The sequence below is a fragment of the Podarcis vaucheri genome (assembly GCF_965113315.1).
Source record: "Podarcis vaucheri genome assembly, chromosome: 4".
Lineage (NCBI taxonomy): Eukaryota > Metazoa > Chordata > Lepidosauria > Squamata > Lacertidae > Podarcis > Podarcis vaucheri.
Window position 1 is genome coordinate 67273211 of NC_138762.1, and position 23311 is coordinate 67296521.

A 23311-nucleotide genomic window follows, 5' to 3' on the forward strand; every position below is an offset into this window, starting at 1 on the left:
CGTCGGGAGGTTGGCTCTGCCCGGCAGCGGCTTCTTCCGAGCCCAGTTCTCTCCGTCGCCCGCGCGTGGCAGCTCTGCCTCGTCCTCCGCCCCCAGTGCGGGGGTTGGGAGCGCGAGTGTCCCGGCAGTGCCCTCGCCTTGGCCAGGAGGAGGAATCCTGACCCGGAGCCTGAGCGAGAGACTGTTGGGCAGCGGCGGCTCCAGGTGGGGGGAGCTCGGAAGTTAAAGCGGGAAGATGCCGTTAGCGCAGCTGGCGGACCCCTGGCAGAAAATGGCTGTGGAGAGCGCGGCGGAGAGCAGCAGCAGCAGCGCCGAGGTAAGGCGACCTGAGCGGCCGGCCGGCCGGGGAGCGGGCGCCGAGTCCCGGCTACAGCACCCCCTGCTGCCGCTGAGCCCCGGAGGGCGAGGACGGGCCCGTCAGGAGGCGGGGGGAGAATTAAAAGCCCGTCCTGGGGAAAGGGGAACGTTTTGCCGCTCTGCTTCCGCCTCGGAGACCGGCGGCCGCTTCCTCTTTCTTCCAAGTGCCCCATGCGAGGCAGGGCAGCCCCCTTGCCCGTCTGGGGGCTCTTCGCGGCCGCCTGCTCTGTCGCCCCTCTCCCGCCTCACCCCCTTCGCTCCTTTACTCCAGATTAGCCAAGTCCGCTTCCCTCTCTCGCCCTCGCCGCTCTCGGGGGCAGCGAGTCACGAAGGGGCGCGTTTCCGACTCTCACCCTTTTCAGCGACAGGATATTTAAAATCCGTATTAGTAATGGCTTGCTTGGCGGCGGGGGAGAGAGTGGTGTGGGCAACTCTTCTGGCACACAAAACCCCTCTTCCCGTCTTGATCGCTCCGGTTCGGAGAATAAATTTCTTTTGGCGGCAGGACGGTATCTCTGTACGCAGTGGCATTGAGATCTCTGGCGTAATGGAGAGGGCACAGTTTACCTCTGCCTTCCTTTGAAAGGAATTTTGTGGGATCTCCCTGTTGGGGAGGAGGAGGGAGATAAAGTATGTGAGGGGGTGCCTATGCCCTTCTCTTCTCTCCTCTTTACTGAAACAGATCTGTTTTGTGATAGTTTTTTTTCTTCACCTTAGGGAAGAAACATGCTGATCCATACCGCTAATGCTGTTGATGGCTTTCAAGCTAATTTCGAACAGCCTCCTTATTCCATTTGTTTGCAAGGGACGACAGTCAGGGGAAGTGGAGGGGGCGAGACCCCTGACTGCTGGTCAAGGCAAGGCCAGAGGGTTAAGAAAATCAAAAGAGGGTGGGAGCAAAGGGACTTTACCATCTATAGCCAATGCTACTACTGTTCTGAAATTTGCTGGAAGAGGAGTTAAATAGCGTTAAGCTTCGGAATATCTCAGTAATCATCTTTCCTCTTTCCACTTCATAAGGTGCAGCCAGGAGACAGCACCTTTATGAAGCCAAGAACATCTGGGTTAGGTGGTTGTGGAGTGGGTTACTGTCAGACTGTCAGATCTGCTGTAGAAACTGAAGGGTTGAATGACTTGGCAGCTTTTGTTCTTTTTGATGGTGTTCGGTTACTTTCCCCGGCTACTGTCTCTTCCTCCCTCCCTTCCCCCTCATTTTGACCGGATGCTCAACTTCCTCCATGTACAGGTCTGTAACCAGGCAGTAAGAACAGTTTGCACATGAGAGCAAGTTTTTTCTTTTCTCATTTTTAAAAGGGGAAGTCCTCATATCCTGCTTCCGCTGAAAGCAAGGCACCAATATAGGAACTGGGGGTCATCCGTCTCCATCCCCCCCCCAAGTTCTCATGATCCAAGAAGCAATGTACTTTATGTAGTTGAAGCAGCATGCTTGTGGTTTGATCAAGTTTAGATAATCTAGCTTAAGTAGTAGTAGCTTTCAGGGTATGGTTCTGAGAAAACCTATCTGCTGTTTCATCAAGTGGTTCCTTTTATTGGTAGTAATAAGGTGTTGTGATAATTTGGCATAATTAAATTACCCTGTTTCTAGCTTTGTTAAATCCCGAAGTATTCTGTTCTTTTTGACTTAGGCTGATAAGTAGAGCAACAGTATTTGTGTTTATAACTCTTTGTTCCATAAAGAGTTTGTTTTTTTAAAAAACCCATTTGCCTCAGAGGTGTAATAACAATAAAGCATTTTAACTGTATTTCTACGGATGACGTATCATTGCAGCCTATTGAAATATATCAGTTTCCCTATGGAGACAACCAGATAGTATGTCTAAATATCATTCCAGGAGTTAAGCATAATGTTTGAAAGATGCTTATGATCCGTGTTGTGCTTGTTATGTGCAGCATCTAAGAACATAAAAGCAACCCCACTGGATCAGACCAAATGTCTGTCCAGGCCAACATTCTTTTCTCACCAGATGCTTATGGAAATCCCAGCGGCAGGACATGAGTACAACAGTATTTTTCTATTCATGATCGTCACTGGCTGGTTTTCAGAGACCTACTACTCCTACAGTGAAGATAGAATAAAGTCATTATGGCTAGTTGATGGTCTTACTTTCCATGAATTTGTCTAATTCCCCTTTTAAAGCATTTAACTATGAACTATGCGAAGAACAGTTTGCACAATTTTATGCAGTTCTGTCATGTCCGTCCCCCCTTATTTATAGCAGGGCAGTCAAACATGTGGCTCAAGGACTACATGTGGCCCTTGATACCTTTTTTGGTGCCCCTCCACACCCCCAGGCCTCCTTTCCAAAGCATATAAATGCATAGCATAGTAACACCCCCCCCCCAAATAGATCGTTTAATTAGCCAGAGGCATTCCCAGCTATATCAAGGGTAGCCAGCATGGTACCCTCCAGAAATTGCTGGAGTACATCCCTAGCCATTGTCCATGCTAACTGGGGCTGATGGGGGTTGGAGCATGACTACATTAGCCCATGCCATTGGTGCCAGGATGCAGCATGACCACTGACTTCTCCCCAGCACCATCTACCAGCCTCTCTAGATCAGTGTTTCCCAACCGGTGTTCCGCGGCACACTAGTGTGCCGTGAGACGTTGGCTGGTGTGCCGTGGGAGGGAGGCGGGCGAGGCGGGCGGTGAGAGGCGGCAGCGGCGAGGATCCGCGTCGAGCCGGGGGCGGCTCCGCGGTGGTGGTGCCGAGGTTTCTCTCTCCATTCTCCCCTCACACACACACACACACACAGGAAATAACACAGGATCAGCTGACAGGACCCAGCCAATGGGGCGGCGGCGGGGCAGCGCGTGCAAAAGGGAGGAGCGCGAGACAGCGGACGAGGAGGAGGCCGGCATGTCCGGGCAGCAGCAGCAACAACAGCAGCAGCAACTCCCGGCGACGGCTCCTCAAGCCCCGGGCAACCCTACTCCCTCACCGGCCTCGGCCGCCCTCCTGCTCCACCCGCCGCCGCCTCCCCCGCCGCCGCCGGCCACCTCGGCCCCGCCGCCGCCCCCTCCTCCGCCCGCTATCGCCGCCACCACCACAACAGCCGCCGCCTCAGCTGCCGCCGTCCCTCAGTCCCTCGCTCTGCTGCCTCCTCCCCCCCACCCCCAAAGCTTGGAGGTTCCCCGGCAAGGGGGAGGGAAAAAAATTGAAAACTTTCACTTTCGTGCGTCCCTCCCGGCGTGATGCTGCACGCTGACATCACGGGGCTGTAATGGTGGTGTGCCGCGAGATTTTTTTCATCAAACAAGTGTGCCTTTGCCCAAAAAAGGTTGGGAAACACTGCTCTAGATGATGAATGACATTTGCAGTCTTCACACCAGGCAGGCAGATCACAATGTGGTCTGCAGCCAGGTCAGAAACTTAGCTATTTTTGTTTATAATGATAAAATTGCCCACTACCAGGAGTATCTGCTCATCCAGATAATCTTTGCCAGCTCCACATATTCCTGATTGTGACTAGCCTTGGTGTAGAGATGTTATACGCTATGGAACCAATGCACTTATAAGGGTTTCAAACATAATATGGTATGCTGCTCCATGGAAGAAACTTCTAGGTAGATCCCATGTGGAAGAGTGCATCTTTCAAAAAAGTACTTTTGATGTGAAATAATTAAAAGTGTTTTTTCCCCACCCTATTCTTTCAAGACAGTAGTGTGATTTAAATTAATGAATAAATAATAATATTGCTTGGGAATGCTCGTAGTGATAGACCTTGGTAATTAGGAACAATGCTTGTTTAAGACATGATTGTGACCCAAAAGCCTCTGGCTTTCTTTGCGTAAAGAATTAAATATAGCCAGTTTTATTTGGTTAAGTGAAATTAATTAATTCTCAAAACTCCAGTCTGAGCTGCAACTAGAGTTGGTTATGAACACGAGAACAGCCCACTGAATCAGGCCAGTGACCCATTTGTCCACATCCTGTTCTCTCAGTACCCAACCAGATGTCTGTGGTTTCCTCTGATACCCAGAAACATACTATCTCTGACAGCAGAGGTAGAACATAGCCTTATTCACCAGGAATTTCTTTTACAGCCATCCAAGATGGTGGCCATCACTACCTCTTGTGGGAGTGAAATCCATAGCATAATTATTCATTGAAGGAAGAAGGTACTTTCGTTTGCCTGTGCTGAATCTTCCAACATTCAGCTTTACTGAATATCCCCAAATTCTAGTGTTATGAGAGAAACTTTTTTCTATCCACTTTTTCCATAGCATGCATAGATTTATACACTTGGATCATGCTGCCTCTTACTTGGCTTTTCTCTAAACTAAAAACCGCAACCTTTCCACATAAGGAAGTGGCTCCATCCTCCTCCTGATCATTTTGGTCTCATTCCTTGTCAGTCACAGCCAGTTCAGACCCCAGATAGGTGAGGTTAATTTTTTTTTTGTCCCAAATGCATGACTCTCATCAAAAATGGATGTTAGGGAAGGGAAAAAAAGATTATAACAGTAACTCAAAGCCATTTTGCTTAGTGGAATACAGGACAAATGCACATTGTGTGTAGATGGCTGGCTGGAGAGATGGGGAAAGTGTGCATTACTTTATTTTAAAATCTTCTAATTATATTTTAAGTGTTTTCATCATGTAAGTATTTAATCATGGCTATAGTATTTGCTTATATCAAAATGTTTTAAGAAGGCAAATTGTAGTATTTAATGGTTTGAAGTGAGAATAAGCCCCTTTCTGAAAAATTGCTTCTTTGCCTTTTATTGAGACTGTCAGTAGGGAAAGCGCTGGTCATATTGATAGAGGGCTGGTGGTACCATAACCTATGCAGACAATTGTCCGCTATCAAATGGGGCTTGGAATCTGTTCTAGGTGCCTTTAAACTGTTCATACTTTTCATCCCTGGCACACTTTCCTATTGTACTGTCATGGGTTGTGGCAAGCTGCTATTCTCACCACCAATATCCTTGCAACAACCTTGTGGAGATACTATGCCCTCCCAGCTGAAGCAAATACGGTAGCAAAGAAGAATGTGTACAGAGCTGTGTTGCAACTTTTAAACTGACATTTTAAACAAACATGTATATGTTCCTGTAAAATGCCGGAAATGTAAACGAACAAGATGCTATATTTGCAGGGCGGCATTGTGAGAGATTTTAGTTTCTTGCTTGAAGGTTATAGAATTGAAAGCACACTAGAATGTGCATTACCAGTTAATCCAATGATTTGCTTATGAATTACCTAAAAAACAGCATTTAAACCTACAAGGAGCAATTGAAAAAATATGTTTCTTAATTTTTGAGAACACAGCTGTAAAAAGTAAGATGTGCAAATCAGTGAAAGAATTTTTTTTTTTAAAAAATTAACTGTAACCATTGCTGTGCCTGAGTGAAGTATAGAGGTTGTTTACATCATCCTCTTCATCTTCAGTTTTAAGAAATAAATATGGAGCGAAAAATATGGAGCAGTAAGCAGTTTGAGAGAAACAAAAATATAACTTAGGGATTCAGCCCTAAGCTTATTCACCTAGGAGTAAGTTCTGTTGAAATTAACATGACTACTTCTGAGTAAATATGAATATAATTAGGCTGCAAATAGAAAAAAATGAAGCCCTTACTAATAGCTGTCTTCAGCGTTTTCCAAAAATATCTGGCTCATTGTAGTGATATATCATTTCTGCACTCTTAACTGCAGTTAGCCAAATTAACCTGTGCGCAAGCCACATTGAAGTGTGAGTATGCTGAGCTCTACTGTTTTGAAGCTTCAGGGAAACTACTGGCTTTGCATTCATTATGTCTGAACCAGCACTCGTAGCTTGCTTACCCCCCCCCCCACAAAGCATGATTGGGCAGTGGGCAACCAAGAAAAAAACTTGGCTTCAGAATTGTGGTCTGTTTTGAGAGAACCCACAAGCACTGGTTTGGAGTATTGCTAAGCCTGTCACTCCATGGTTTGTTTCCCTGACAGAGGAAGGGAGGAGCGAAGCAGGAGAGCTCAGTTTGCATGCACTTTCACGTGGCTCATGCATAGGCTAATTGATTACCTGTAGTTGTGTCTGAACATGATCATTGTAAAGACAGTACAGTGGTACCTTAGGTTACAGACGCTTCAGGTTACAGACTCCGCTAACCCAGAAATAGTACCTCGGGTTAAGAACTTTGCTTCAGGATGAGAACAGAAATCGTGCTCCGGCGGCGCGGCGGCAGCAGGAGGCCCCATTAGCTAAAGTGGTGCTTCAGGTTAAGAACAGTTTCAGGTTAAGAATGGACCTCCTGAACGAATTAAGTTCTTAACCCGAGGTACCACTGTATTATTTACTGTGATATGTACATTGCTCTTAGTACAAAATTCATAAAAATGCTAAACGATACATATACCTACAAAATATCATTTTTCCTGTTAATGACCTTTGACCTGCATAGCTTTTACACTCAAATCTTTTACCAGAAAGGTTGCAAGATAAAATAAGTTTGCAATCTTCTTTGTATTGTAACTTGCATTATTTTTCCAATTATTAGATTGTTTTACTGTGCAGTCAGGTATTTGAAATGCCAGATTACACTAGCAACTGTAATACTTGGAATTTTGTTATTTATCTTGCATTGAAACATCTAGACAATATTTTCTAATATGGAAAACCATTGTAAATTGACTTATTTTTTACTTACTTTCTTCTACAACTTAGCCCCACTGCAATCTTTCAGTTGTTACTGATGTAAACATGTTATACATCTATCTGTATCTGTTTTAGAGTAAGACTAATATGTGGTGATGAACACACCAGAGGGCTAAACAGTCTTTGGCAATGTGTCATTTCAGTACACTCATCCTGCTGGAGAAAATGACTGGCTATAATGAATCACCTTTCGCGACCAGCCCTTCACTAGTCTGATTTACTAGCCAAATCATAAGACAGATTAGAGATCTGGTACATGCAGCTCATTCTTGCTGGGTGTCCCTTGTGAGCAAGGCAATTATATGCTGCTAAAAGTAATGTAGAATCATATAGAAGTTAGTGCAAATATGTGTTCCACGAGTTTTACTTGGAATACTAATGTTCCTAATGTGATAATGATGCTACACATTAAAAGTGTAAGGAATTGTGCTCTAAATTTTCTTCACATCCATTTAAATGTTTTTATATAAAATGAACTCTTGCTGGAGGAAAGCAGTATTTTAGTAGTCCGTAGTGTATTTTGATTTGGATTCACGAGGATGAGTAAGAGCCTGGTGTGTTTCTTTGGGTTACCCAGACAACAAAGTGATAAGAAATTGTTAAAATCTACATCTCTTGGTTTTGCGTCAGGTGGCGAAGGCTGCTTTGCCATCTTTGACATTGAAAGTTGGATAACTGCCTGGTTTAAGTAAGTGGAAATTAGTAAGTAGGGTCTGAAGAAAGAGGAGAGTCATACAGAGGCTTCTGTTTGTTTCTGGGAAGGTGTTGATAAATGCAGTGCTTCTTATCTTTGGCAGTTCCCAGTGCCAAGTCACACTGAAATACACCCATCTTGATATTTTGCTTTAAAGCAGTGTCATCCTAGGAAGTGTTTTAGAGTAACTTCCTTTGAGCAGCCAAGTCTGGATGAGAGGTTGGTAGACAAATGCTGTGCTCCAGCTAACATGGCTGCTGCTTTAGTGCTGCTTAGATCCTTGAGCAGGGGTCAGCAAGATTTACCTCGCCTGGGCCGGTTCACTCCAGCAGAGATCCCTCTGTGGGCCAGATCGCGTGTGTGAGTGCACCCGCCCGCGATTTCCAGCATCTATGTCTGCGCAAATGCGATTTCTGGCACCACAGACGCGAGTTCCCATGCAGTGCCAGTTTAGCACAGCACATGGGGACTCACTGTGCAGGCAGCTTGGTTCATGGGCGGCTCGTGGGCTGGTTAAACGACCCCCAGCCCATGGGCCTTAGGTTGCCAACCCCTGCCCTTGAGTGTGCAGGCTGGGGGAACTTGCACTCAACCTGTTATCCTATTGTACACAAATTATTTACCTGTTTTATTTCCTGTATATTTATACTGATTTTCAGGCAATTGTTGTTTCCTAAAGTGACTTTAAAAAGAGAGAGAGAGAGAAGTCTAGCCATCAGGCTTACAAATGGCAAATGCAAGGTACACAAGGAAAGGAGAATAAAGGGAAAAGATCAGTATTAGACACTGAGATATGAAAGCTAGGAGATAAATCATAGAATCATAGAATCATAGAGTTGGAAGAGACCACAAGGGCCATCGAGTCCAACCCCCTGCCAAGCAGGAAACACCATCAGAGCACTCCTGACATATGGTTGTCAAGCCTCTGCTTAAAGACCTCCAAAGTAGGAGACTCCACCACACTCCTTGGCAGCAAATTCCACTGTCGAACAGCTCTTACTGTCAGGAAGTTCTTCCGAATGTTTAGGTGGAATCTTCTTTCTTGTAGTTTGGATCCATTGCTCCGTGTCCGCTTCTCCGGAGCAGCAGAAAACAACCTTTCTCCCTCCTCTATGTGACATCCTTTTATATATTTGAACATGGCTATCATATCACCCCTTAACCTCCTCTTCTCCAGGCTAAACATGCCCAGCTCCCTTAGCCGTTCCTCATAAGGCATCGTTTCCAGGCCTTTGACCATTTTGGTTGCCCTCCTCTGGACACGTTCCAGTTTGTCAGTGTCCTTCTTGAATTGTGGTGCCCAGAACTGGACACAGTACTCCAGGTGTGGTCTGACCAGAGCAGAATACAGTGGCACTATTACTTCCCTTGATCTAGATGCTATACTCCTATTGATGCAGCCCAGAATTGCATTGGCTTTTTTAGCTGCCGCGTCACACTGTTGGCTCATGTCAAGTTTGTGGTCAACCAAGACTCCTAGATCCTTTTCACATGTACTGTTCTCAAGCCAGGTGTCACCCATCTTGTATTTGTGCCTCTCATTTTTTTTGCCCAAGTGCAATACTTTACATTTCTCCCTGTTAAAATTCATCTTGTTTATTTTTGCCCAGTTCTCTAATCTGTCAAGGTCATTTTGAAGTGTGATCCTGTCCTCTGGGGTGTTAGCCACCCCTCCCAGTTTGGTGTCATCTGCAAATTTGATCAGGATGCCCTTGAGTCCATCATCCAAGTCGTTGATAAAGATGTTGAATAAGACCGGGCCCAAGACAGAACCCTGTGGCACCCCACTAGTCACTCTTCTCCAGGATGAAGAGGAACCATTGATGAGCACCCTTTGGGTTCGGTCAGTCAGCCAGTTACAAATCCACTGAGTGGTAGCATAGTCAAGACCGCATTTTACCAGCTTCTTTACAAGAATATCATGGGGCACCTTGTCAAATGCCTTGCTGAAATCAAGGTAGGCTACATCCACTGCGTTCCCTTCATCTACCAGGCTTGTAATTCTGTCAAAAAACGAGATCAGGTTAGTCTGACATGACTTATTTTTCAGAAATCCATGCTGACTATTGGTGATCACAGCATTCCTTTCTAGGTGCTCACAGACTGTTTGCTTAATGATCTGCTCCAGAATCTTCCCTGCTATTGATGTCAGACTGACTGGGCGGTAATTATTTGGGTCCTCTCTTTTCCCCTTTTTGAAAATAGGGACAACATTTGCCCTCCTCCAGTCTGCCGGGACTTCGCCTGTTCTCCAGGAATTCTCAAAGATGACTGCCAGTGGTTCTGAGATCACATCTGCCAGTTCTTTTAATACTCTTGGATGCAGTTCATCTGGCCCTGGAGACTTGAATACATCTAAACTAGCCAAATATTCTTGTACTATCTCCTTAGTTATTCTGGGCTGTGTTTCCTTTGCTGAATCATTTGCTCCACCTTAAACCTAGATTATGGGCGCAACAACAGAATGTCTAGGCATGCTTTTTTATAACAAGAATACAAAGCTGAAAATGAATGAACTGCAGCTAAAATATATCATTTTTCACATTTTCCCCTGCTCACCCCTCTAATATTCTTAAGAGGGTCTCTTCTCCAGCCTTCAGAGAGTAGCTGGAAGTGGAGAGGCAGAAAAAGGTCCTCCTTTCCTTCAGTTCTGCAGTTTTAATCTGAAATCTTAGATGCAGTACTGCACCCAGAGCTCAGAAACTGCTCACACTAATGAAATTCCCTATTACAAAATGTGCCTAGCACAATGGGAGTTTTGAACACTGGAAAATATAGAGATATCAGTTCTTTAAGGCCGGAACAAAATAGTGAGACGGCTAGAGGGTACTAAAAGGAGCCAGAGGCCCATCTAATCCACCAGTCTGTTCTTGCGGTGGTCAACCTAATGCCTATGGGAAGGCCACAAACAGTTTTATCCAGGTTGGGCTGGATTGATCTTCTCTGCTGGTGTTCTTTCTTGAATAGCAATTAGTGTATTTTGTTCATGTGGCCGCTGAATGGAGTTGGGGTGTTCTTTCCCCTTGTTTTTGCATTCCCAGGGCAGCAGGCAGTTGTGGCTCAGTGTTCTTTCAAGCAGGGAGTGGGGCAGGCATGCCCCTTGCAGCTGCTGTTTCTCTGGCTGAGAACTAGGGCCAGGTTAGACTTCCAATCGCCTTGATGTTACTCCTGGGAGGCAGGGGAGGCAGTCTCTTAGTGGTCCTGGGTCCTCTGGGCAATGACAAAAGCCAAAGTGCGTTTTCCTTCTACTCTCCAGTCCCAGGGCAACTCATATCTGTGTTTTTAGTACATGATAGCCAACCATACAAGAGCCAAGATATGAAATAGATATGCAGTGGGTTGCACAGTAAAACTTGACTGATATTGCTTTAATGGATTCGATTCACACATTGGCAAAAAAAAAAAAAAAGTTCTGAAGCAAGTAGCATACATCATTTGATTTTTTTTAGGTGATATATATGAGAGGAAAAATCTTATGAGGCGTCACACTTCTTTGAAGTCTCTCAGCCCCACTCACCTCACAGTGTGTTTGTTGTGGGGGAGGAAGGGAAAGGAGAATGTTAGCCGCTTTGAGACTCCTGAAGGGGAGTGAAAGGCGGGATATCAAATCCAAACTCTTCTTCTTCTTCATAAGAGGGAAAGTCCCCTTAATATAGTACTTGCTGTCTAAATGGCCACTTTTAAAGTGGTTTATTGATATATCTAATGGATTAAGCATTGCAGTCCTATAATTCTATTCTTTATCTTCACTTCACAGTAATAGAACTTACATATTATTTAAAACACAATAATTTTCAATAGAGCTGCATCACCTTTGCCACTTTCAGGTCCAGTTTAAATGTTTGTTTTGTATGATGGGTTGTTGTCTTCATCTTGCTTTTTGCCGATCTATGGGCTTCTAGTCATAAGTGCTCTAAATAGTTAGTGGCTTAGAATTGTACACCTTATTTTCTTTCTGGAAAGTCCCCCCCATTCACTGCCCAGTTGCAACCATCTTTTATAGTAATTGATACTGGCAAATAACTTTGAGTTTTATCCAATGCTAGTCCTACTCAGAGTAGACCAGGGGGGCCAGCAAACTTTTTCAGCAGGGGGCCGGTCCACTGTCCCTCAGACCTTGTGGGGGGCCGGACTATATTTTGAAAAAATAATAATGAATGAATTCCTATGCCCCACAAATAACCCAGAGATGCTTTTTAAATAAAAGGGCACATTCTACTCATGTAAAAATACGCTGATTCCCGGACCGCCTGAAGGCCGGATTTAGAAGGCGATTGAACTGGATCCGGCCCCCAGGCCTTAGTTTGCCTACCCATGGAGTAGATTCATTGCTGTTAATAGACATGACAAACTTCATTAATTTCAATTGTTATACTTTGGGTAAGACTTAGTTGAATATAACCCATTGTTTTGTTATTTTTAATAAGATGTAGAGAAATGCTTCTACTTTAGTTGCTTTATGAACCCCCTTTCTTTTTTTGCAGAATGGCCAACAAATCATGGATGAACCTATGGGAGAAGAAGAGATGAATCCACAATCAGTAAGTAAAACCTGAGTGTTGACATGTTGCCTGGACAGTCTCAGCCTATGGTGCTTAGCCAACTAGTATGCGTGCACATACTGTATTCAGGGCAAAAGCAAAATCAAGCACTAGTTACAAAGTTCTTACAATGACTGGCTGGAATAGAGAGGAGGAACCAAAAATTGCTGGGGTCTCAGCTGAGCCTATGCTGTCACCTTGCTTCCCTTGTATCCCTGCCCCCAATTGCATCCTGAAAGAATGCCTATGACTATTGCCATATGGCTGTTGAAGGAAAAGAAACGGCTGATGGAGCTGGCATCTCAGCAGAGCTGATGAAGTAGTAGTGACTCCTCTAGTTAGAATGGCTGTATCCATTGACTGCTGCCGAGTTACTTCATTTTTTTATATCAGTTTTGTGGTACTTGTATGGAATATAATATGCATAAATACATGTTTGGCTTGTGGCAATAGAATAAAAAAAATGTATTGCATTAAATTTAAACTTTTAAGTTTGGAACATGGTCCTCAGTTCTTCTTCTTGTGAACTATTATCAGAGGAAGGCGGTACTTCCCAGGCATTTAACTGTGCAGTGTTATACATCTCTACTCAGAAAAAAGAGAGAGAAGTGTTGTCTTGATATGAGAACTGTAATCTTGTGCTCCTGAGGGAAGTTGTTATCATATGAAATGCAGTGGACATTTTTGTTCCACCAACACTATTACTATTCATAAAGATTGATCTTTCAACGGTTTTTTGAGACTTTGCTGCCTCTTTTGCTTCCTTTGTTCTTGTTCTTTTTAGTGCTGCCCTTCTCCTCCCCTTTACTTACTCAGATGTAAGCCACAGTGACTGTGTATCGGGTTGCAGCAGAACTAGTTTGTAAGTCCTGTTTATCTTAGGAGAACTCAACCTTTGTTCCATAACCCATTGAGAAAAATGAATTCAAGATAATTCCCTGACTTCAGGAGTAGAGGAAAAAGAAATTATGTGCAGGATGAATTTATGCCAGAATGTGTTTCTTAAAACCACAATATTATCCAGTAACCTGTACTGTGTTACTGTGGGCCAATGGAACAAGGTTACTTTTTATGTAAGTTCATTCCTTACATAACAGACTTAAAGTTAAGCTGAAGTGTTCTCACTGAAAGTAGGAATCTTCCACGTGTCCTGGTGAACTGTTCTCCAACCTAGGGTACTGTTCTAAAGTTGCTCCAGTCCTTCATGAAGAGCAGACCCCAGAAAGTGGTTATAGGAGATTGCTATTTTGATTAGTAGAGGACCACAAGACCCCCCAACCCTCCAGAGCATATTTGGGGGGGGGGGCTGCAATGGGATGAAAGAAAGTTGTTGTGTAAGTGGTTATTGTGTTCTTCCCATGCAAAGACAACATTGGATTCAGGCTAAATTATAATAATGTTTTGGTCAAATGCATGATAGCAGGTAGGAAATAAATCAAATAGACATTTCAAATCAGTTAGATATTTCAGTGCCAAGAATTCCAGAAAGTGGTGCCACTACCAAGATGCAATTAAAATGATATAAAGGATAGGGAGGGAGATATTTTGGTCAGTTTTCCTCTGCAGCCCTCCCCACCACCACCCTACCTTCCATTGTTGTCCTAGAACAAATATTGGGAATGTGGGAGGGGAATCAATCAAAATTGTTCAGCTCTCCATTCTACTGATGGATGACTGTGCTGGATCAAAGAGACAAGCACAAAGATAAAATCATACATTCTTTACAGCTGAATCAAAGACATAAACACTTGTCTGAGTTTTCACCATAATTAAAAACAAATAATAATTTTACCTATAAAATATTAGAATTTTCCCAAACCAGTTGTTTCATACAAGGGTGTTTTTTTATAAACCAGATAGATGTGTGAAATCTATTCTCTGACATTCATAAAAGAACTTAACACTTTGCAGATTCTTGACAGAGTTTAGCATGATATGCCATGAACTTCTTTACATATGTAACATTCTGGGATGGAAAGGGGCCAGAAAATCCATTTAGATCTATTTTCAACTTCAGATGTTATGATAAAGTGAAGGAGAATAGAAAGCAGCACATCTGTCATTAATGGCTACTTAAAGGCCTGTAAAATTTCATGGCTCTGGTTAGAATATTTGTGGGGAGGAGTGCTCCATATTTCTCTCTCTAACTTCTACCCTACTTACTCTGATACACGTTGCTTCAGTCCCTATAGGCATGTCCATTCAACACCCCCATTACTCAACTCTTCTGTTAAAGAGACTGATAGTGATCAAAGTGGTCAAAAGACATTGTCTTTTTCCAAAATCAAGAGTCCCAAGTTGTTGTGGGGAGGCAATATGCAGTGGTGGCCTGTGGTTTTGGGGATCCTGGGCAAGAGAGTCATTTTGGGTCCCTTAAAATTATGAAAGCAATTCAGGCATAACATTTCTCTTAATTCTTTTTATTCTACCCAAAGGAGCCCTGAGCAACAAGCAACAGGTGATAACTTACCCTCCCATCCCTACTTTACTCAAACCTCTGCTGTTCTTTGTTTAAAATAGCCTCTTTTTTCCCTTTTGGTGTTCCTCGCTTCTTGCTATACACAAACTTCTTCTACTCTTCAGCTGATTCATTTGTGTGAGAGATATACAAAGCCCTCAGTACCTTCACACAGTGTATTTCACTCCTGGTACCATGTATTTTCTTCAACATTAAGTTCCAGATCTAACATAATAATTTAGAACATGTTTTATTAACAAGCAAACACCCTACAGTCATACAATATACATATAACATTCATCAACTGAATTTAACATTCTCCAACTGAACAAGCTAACTGATAGGTTTGCTCTTAAGAGTTTATTCATTTTAAAGATTCAGTAACATACGTTATCATGGGGTGTGTGCAAAGTGGGGTGCAGATTAGGAGAGAGGATGAGGCATAGAAGTGGGGGTGGTCTGTGTGCAAGGCTGAGTTGAAAAAGGTAAGAAGGGGAAGGGGGGGAGGGGGAAAGAGAGAATCATGGAAATGTAGAGTTGGAAGGGAAGGGACCCCAAGGGTCACCTGGTCTCTAATCCCGTGCAGTGCAGGAATATCAACTAAGCAAAAGGGTTTGCAAAACAATGATGGAAAAGGAGGCATGGGAATGGGGTTGAAAATGAAAGCAGGGACATGAAAGGACCTGAAGAATAGGAGTGGGTGGGGGCTTTCTAGTTGGGTGGAAAGGATATTTAGTAGCAATGTGTGGGACAAGATAGGTGCCAGAGGCTACCATGGGATGGTTTGTGTGCAAGGGGGGTGGTTGCGCAAAAAAGGGGAAGCAGGGGGTATAGGCTTGTGGGTTCAGGTGAAAACAGGTGCGCAGGGGGCTGCAGATTAGAAGAGAGAAGTGGCTTCAGAGATGGAGCTGGGAAAGTGAAAAGCGAGCTCAGTAGTTGCATGGAGTAGGAAGGGGAAGTGGTTATAGTGGTAATTGTGGGGGGAATGGGAATAGGGTTGGTTAGTGGAGTGAGCAGGGTTGCAGGCACTAGTATGACAAATATCCATGCTTGTGATTGGTGCATGTGTGGGAAGATGGTTTGGTACTGGGTAAGAACTCCAGAAAAGCCCAGTTGGATTACCCCAAAGATATTCTTTTAAGCATTCTGTTTGCTGCAGTAGTCAGTTGATTTCTTCTGGGAAGCCCATAATAAGGCATCATGGCTATACCCCTTACCTCACTATTTGTCCTCAGCATATGGTGTTCAGAAGTACACAACAACTGTTCCATTTAGCTTTCGTTTTATGTTGGTTCTATTTGTTTGAACATTGTTAGCCACCCTGGGCTCCTTTTGGAGGAAGAGTGGGACATAACGACATCTGTTAGCCACATTGTTGTTAACTCTATCCTCCATAAATTTGCTTAATTATTTTAAATCTATCTTAAGCAATGACTTCATCTTGTGGTGGTGAAATACCATAGATTAATAATGTGTTGTATTAAGAACTCCCTTCTTTTATGTCCCCTGAATCTGCTACCAGTCAATCTCACTGGATGATGCAGAAGTCTAAAGATAGTATTCAGCTAAGTTTTACCCAGAGTAAACCCACTGAAAGTAAGGGACCTGAGCCATCTTAATTTCAGTGAGTTTAGTTTAATACCACCCTAATGTGAGGGAGAAAAATTCTGTGCCTACTTTTCCTGCATCATGCATAATTCTATAAAACCTGACTAAAATGCACTGAACACTTTATTTCTTATTTATTTCATAGAATCTGTAGATTATAAAAAAACCATAAAGTGGTTTACAAAAATGATAAAACAGTAAAGATAACACATAAAAAGTACAACATACAGAATGCTAAAATGTTTTAAACATACAGAATGCTAAAATGGCAATAAAGTAGACTAAAACAAATATCAGGCAAACTTTCTAAACATCTGGGTAGGCTTATCTAAACAAGAATGTCTTCAGCACACGCCCAAAAGACACTACAGTGAAGGGGCCTGTGTTATATCAATAGGCAGGGAGTTCCAAAGGGTCGGTGCTGCTGCTGTGCTTGTAGGGAAGGCGCTCCAATGCCTTTGTCATCTTGTTTGTCCTCTTCTGTACTTTCCTAGCTCTTTTTGAGATGGGGCTACAAGAACACGACTGTATGTGGCTTTCTAAATTTGGCCACACAATAGATTTATTTAGGGCACAATCCAATACGTATGATCCCTGAGAGTGCTGTATACAGTAATTTATTATCTCTGAAATTATGCAATAATATTTCACTTCCCTGTTGTCACCATGTGTATTCTCTGCATCATGCCAGCAAGGAGAATAAAGCCAGCTGCTGAAAGGATTGCAATTACTCAGTTTCACTCTTGTGAAACACAGAAGCAGCAAATATATTTTTCTTCCACACACATAGCTGCTTTCTTCCCTGCTCCTTTATTACATCTCCTGTCCTTCCTTTAGTTCAATTTACTTGAATTATTACTGTTCTTCTACTTCTGACTGTTGCTTCTAACACATGGCTCTTTTTAATTCTCCCTCCCTCCTTAGCTTGAAGTAAAAACAAGGCATGGCCGGACATTCTAACTATTGGTCGTTGTGCAACTTGCATGTTGCTTACTATAAGGCCATAATACAGTCATACCTTAGGATAAATACACTTCAGGATAAGTATTTTCGGGTCGCGCTCCGCAGCGACCCGGAAGTAACGGAGCGCATTACTTCCGGGTTTCACCCGCGCGCACATGCGCAGATGGTCAAAACAACGTCATGAGCATGCGCGGAAGCGACGAAATGCGACGCACAGTTGCGTCTTACATTCTGTTCAGGATGCGAACGGGGCTCTGGAACGGATCCTGTTTGCATCCCGAGGTACCACTGTAATACAATCCTAAAACTCCTTTTATGTATAGGAAGAGCTTTGCCTACTGTGTAACAATAAAATGTATAGTGAGTTGTGGCCAGGTTCAAGTCTCCACTCAACCAGGAGGTTCAATGGAATAAGCAAGTCACAGTGGTTCAGTCTCACGTACCTCACAGAAAGATTGCAATGATAAAGCTGATAATTCAATGCATGTTGCCCTGCCTGATCTCTTTGGAAGAATGGTTAGATATAAAAGTGACCAATTGTTGAGAACAAACTATTTGATGTAATTGATTCTTTTCTTTTTACTTTGTGTATTAAATAATCCTATAAAATCAATACTGCTTATGGAGGCTAGGAGCAATGCTTTGAGAGAGTTGAGCAGAGACCCATTATGGTTTTGGAAGCCCTTCCTCTTCAATGCATGAACCACCAGTCAGTTTGCACATAATACACAATCAGGAAAGGAAGAAGCCCAAGAGTCTCACACTTCTGCTTTTCCTGTAAATGTCCATGGTGGGACTTGCAGATACTTGCTGTGGTGACATCCATAAATCCCCACCCCACCCCTTAGCAAACAACACTAGGAGCAGAAGTGAGTCACTTTTCGCCTGCTTTCTCCCCTTTTTTTATAAAGTGTGAATTAGCTCCTAGACAAGACAACTGCAGCTGTGATTTTGAAGAGTGACTAGAGCTGTTCCTGTACTGACTACATGCTATATTGAGAAACAAGCCAAATGTTGAAGAAACATTTTAAAAGTGGCATACGATAATGACCTAAACTTAGTATTTTTACTAGGTAGCTGAATATGCCAGATGACTATTTTCCGCTGCTCACCTAGCAGTTCGAAAGCACCCCCGGGGGCAAGTAGATAAATAGGTACCGCTTACCAGCGGGAAGGTAAACGGCGTTCCGTGTGCGGCTCTGGCTCGCCAGAGCAGCGTTGTCACGCTGGCCACGTGACCCGGAAGTGTCTGTGGACAGCGCTGGCCCCCGGCCAATAGATGTGAGATGGGCGCACAAACCCCAGAGTCTGTCAAGACTGGCCCGTTCGGGCAGGGGTACCTTTACCTTTACCTTTACTCTATAAAAATCTGGCAGTTTGGTATCTTTCATTCCTCAGTTGGTGGTTTTCCCAAGCATGAAGTAAACCAAACTTTTGTGGAAATTCTACATTCCTGTTTTTCCTAGTGGTACCAACATTGGACTTAATGAATATATATTTTTCTTTGTTGGCTTTTATCCATTACAATTGCTTTCATCTGTGAATAGTTAAATACCAGCCTAGGATGAATATTCCAGGCATGAATTCCAAACATAAAAATGAGAGCTTTATTCTTGTTTTCTTTGCAGGAAGAAGGCAATATTAAAGAGATTGCAATAACATATCACGTCAAGGAAGGACATGAAAAAGCAGACCCTTCACAATTTGAACTCCTTAAAGTGCTAGGACAGGGGTCTTTTGGAAAGGTAAGACGGACCTCTGGAATTGATACCAGCTGTCCTGGTGCTCAGGTGGCTTTCCTGAGCCAGCACTAACCAGAATGCCCAAAATAGATGCTCTGTTTCTGTAATACCACCTCTTGAATCTTTTGTTCTAATCTCCTTAATTGTCTCCTAGTTTGCTGCCCTAGCTCACATTCATATATGCAGGAATACTTATTGTCATATTTTTTTCAGTGAACAGTATAAATTAAACATATTTTTCACTAGATCACCTTAATATTTATGCTGTGGAGGGATATTCAGTTTTAGTCATTCTCAGAGTAAACCCACTGAAATAATTCTGGTTGGTCTACTCTGAATATCACTAGAATCCAGCCTCACCCTATATCTTTTCAAGGATGAATTAAAGTATGCATATATTTTGTATCTAGTTCATATTTTGACAGTCTTCAATGTGTCAGTGACGAAAACCTATATATTCTTGACCTACGTCCATCAGCATTAAAGCAACTAAAAGCATTGGTCTCTGAGCAAAATGAAATTTGCTTTAGTTGCCTATTTTAATACTTCGACACAATTGGAAGGAAACTTACATTTCTTGAACTAAGGCATATTTCTAGGATTGCCATGGTAGTATGTGGTGTTGATTTTCTTTTTCAGAGTTAGACGCTTGACATAAATTTTCCCCTCAACTGTGCAAATATTCTACTGAGCTTTGTGTAGTATAAAAGTATTGTAGGGTTTGAAGGGACCCCAAGGGTCATCTAGTCCAGCCCCTTGAACTGCAGGAACATGCAGGTAGTCCCTATGGGGATTGAACTTGTGACCTTGGCATTATCAGCACCACACTCTAACCAGCTGAGCTAACTACCACTCACAGAATTCTGTGGCCAAAGATGAGCACAGTGGTACCTCTGGTTAAGAAATGAATTCATTCCAGAGGTCCGTTCTTAACCTGAAACTGTTCTTAACCTGAAGCACCACTTTAGCTAATGGGGCCTCCCGCTGCTGCCGCACCGCCAGAGCACAATTTCTGTTCTCATCCTGAAGCTTCTGTAACCCGAGGTACCACTGTATTTTACAACAACACATTTTCTTCATTCAACATTTAAATGCGAAAAAGGTCTGAGTGGCCGTCTTTAAATAAACTCCTCTTGACTAAGGGCTCAGTCTAAGTCTCTGACCTGCCACGGGGGGTGAGCTGGGCAGAGAATCTCCCTCAGCCCGCAACACCTTCACTGATCCTGGGCTTCCTGTTCACCCCCCAACAAACTTCTGACTTGCTGTAAGCTGTGAAATGTCTGTAAGTGGAGTGTTCCAGGGAGGGCAAGTGGCTGAACTGACAGGGATTCCCTGGATCCTGAGCCATCTCCATTGCCATCACTTGATGATATCTAGCCAGACGGCTGTGCTTTTGCCCTGACCAGCATGAGCAATGAGGCTGCAGATGTAGCAGTGTCTCTGCAACTCTCCGGCCAGGGTTTGGCTTGCTCTGTTATTCACTGCTGTTACCCTTTCAAGGAATTTGGTTTGATAAAAGACTGTTCAATCTTATTTATGACGTTGGCATCCAATTTCCTCTGCTCCTTGCACTTGGTTTCTGTAAGTTACTGGTAGGAAGTGTACCCTCCTTCTAGTCTAGTAGCCTTGCTGTAGCAAGTGAAATACTTAGTGAGTTAGGAATGTGAAATTATACTGAAAGTGCACCTGCTTTTATATAATTGGGGCCGGAGTCTTATTCACATGCAGCTTTTTAAAAGTATGTAGAGAAGTGGAATTGTGTGAGAAGTGGAATAATGCCTACCTTACTGTTTGCATTCATTTAACAAAGGTATGTTTGTGTAGCATAGATGCTCTCAAAATCAAGGATAAAGATTAGAGATATTACATATTGGGACTCGAGATATGACAGGCGTTCATGCATGCAAGCATGCATGGGTATGTGAGATTGATGTTTCTGTATGTGCACAGATATGTTCTTACCCTGGGTCTGTTCAATGTGTTTTGGATTTTTGTAATAGAATTGTTTCATGTGTTTAATACAGGTATTCCTTGTAAAAAAAATCTCAGGATCAGATGCAAGACAGCTGTATGCAATGAAGGTGCTAAAAAAAGCAACACTCAAGGGTAAATTACATGATTTATTTAAATATAATTGTTTTAAGAATAATATATTGAAACATTGTTGCAAGAGACTGGCAGTGCAATGAGATGTGGTGGAGGAGCTGATAGTAAAAGGAAGGTGCTAGAAAAATCCTTTTGTCTGTCTGTCTGAATCTGGCAGTTGTGCGATGAAGGACTACAGGAACTAAGAATTCAAACAATTGCATTTTCTAATGTTGACTTGATGGCTGAGCTTCTACATAATCTTGGGAGAACTTTAACCCCGTACCCTTTAAAAATGAGAGCATTTCATATATTCAGGGCAATACAATCCAACTGGAAAATATATATATTTAATTATTTATATAGCCCCATCAATAATGAGATTTTGAAAAGTAACTGCATATGTGAAAAAGTTGGAACCCATTGAGGCACTTTCATGCACTTGATACTTGCTCATATTTAGACAACCTTGCTTTTGTTCCCTGGAATCTGCACCTAAATTTAGATGACTCTGCATCTAAATTTATACACAGTGGTGTCTTTTTCAATCACCTATTTGTCATGGGTTTTGCTTATTAGCTCTTTTTCTTGTACTTTTTTTTACATTATGAATGCTTCTAAACATTTTGCTATGCATGTTTGCTGGGAAATAAGACCTGTTTGGTTCACTGATACTTTATGGTTGTGAACAGTCCAGAGATCTGCAGGTATAGGGTGGTATACAAATTTAATAATAAGTAATAAATTATTAGTAATAATGTTAATCTTAGGGTTGGGCTATACGTGAATATATCCTGCGTTTGGAGGCTAAAAAAACATATCCACCATAACATAGGGTGTATGGCACGAAATATTTTCCTGGTGCAACAGTTTTACAGGCATCTTCATGTGGACTATGTTCACATCTTGATGGTTTTGCTAGAATGAGTGCTTAGAAACAATAATTGTAAATAGAGCAAATAGAATTTGAATGCACTTAGTTTCTTGGCTCCGGTTTTAGAATTCGCACTCATAATGTAAATTCAGTACTCTTGCTTTATGCAACAGATGCCTGATTTCTTTTTGCAAGTTTTTTTATTGCATAGTATGTATTTAGTGACAGACAATGGAAAATTGTCAGGGTGATGAATTTGCTAGTTGTTGAATAATATATACTACAAATCCTTCCATCAATACTTAGACACTGGAATAAAGTTATGGTGATCACCCTTTTTGGGAAATATGCTAGAAATTGAGAAGAAAGTCCTTGAGAGCTACAGTAAAGTACCCTACAGTACATTTTTTTCACTCTATAAGACACACTTTTCCCCTCCTAAAAAGTAAGGGGAAATGTGTGTGCGTCTTATGGAGCGAATGCAGGAGGGAGAAGGGCTGCCCAAGGGAGCCTTCATCCCCTGCCTGGGAGAGCCTGCATGCGGCTATCCCATAAGCCAGGACAGCAAGCGGGATCACTGCGCAGCAATCCTGCTTGCGGTCCTGGCTTCTGGGATTCAGAATATTTTTTCCCCTGTTTTCCTCTTCCAAAAACTAGGTGCGTCTTATGGTCTGGTGCGTCTTATAGAGCAAAAAATACAGTATATATTCAGCCCCGTGGTACTTTGGTATGATTGTTGACTTAGGTAAGCCAGGGTTTATGCAGCAGGGGGGTATGAGCATAGGCAAGCCCAATGTTTTTCCTACTCAGATCCCAAAATTGTATTTATAAATTTGGTTCTAGAGAGGTGAGAGTATAACTCTGCTAACACAATGGGGCCTTCCTGGCACCCCCATACTACACCCCTCTGTGCCCCACAATCCGCTCATAAAGGTTGAGGGACCACCTGGAACTGGGCATGGGGGCTCCAGCAGGATGTGGACTTGAGAGAATTTTGTAATACTTCCTCGCACAACGGAAGTGCCTTTCCATTGGCACAAGCCACTTTTTGATCCATAACATTGCACTCTTAAAACTTTATATTTCATTACATTTTGTACAGTGAAAATGGTTCTTGAAAACTTTGACATTGCGTCCACATATAATGGATATAAAACTGAAAAACAATAGTCCATATACATAATTAAGTGGGTAGTATTCATTTGCACTAAATGTTGGTCAACATCTCTTATAGTTCGCGATCGTGTTCGGACAAAAATGGAGCGTGACATTTTAGTAGAGGTTAATCATCCCTTTATTGTCAAGTTGCATTACGGTAAGTTTAAT

At 42.8% G+C, this 23311-nt stretch overlaps 1 protein-coding gene across 2 annotated transcripts in view; it reads left to right on the forward strand.

Moving 5' to 3' along the window:
* The first annotated feature begins 188 nt into the window (after positions 1 to 188).
* Positions 189 to 23311, forward strand: part of RPS6KA3 (ribosomal protein S6 kinase A3) — a 44814-nt gene continuing 21691 nt past the window's right edge. For both annotated transcript variants that reach the window (XM_082220585.1, XM_082220586.1), the window contains exons 1-5: positions 189 to 316; positions 12199 to 12255; positions 18913 to 19029; positions 21051 to 21132; positions 23220 to 23300. In XM_082220585.1, the coding sequence (XP_082076711.1) occupies positions 236 to 316; positions 12199 to 12255; positions 18913 to 19029; positions 21051 to 21132; positions 23220 to 23300 (418 nt within the window). In that variant the 5' untranslated portion in view covers positions 189 to 235. The remainder of the gene's footprint in view (positions 317 to 12198; positions 12256 to 18912; positions 19030 to 21050; positions 21133 to 23219; positions 23301 to 23311) is intronic.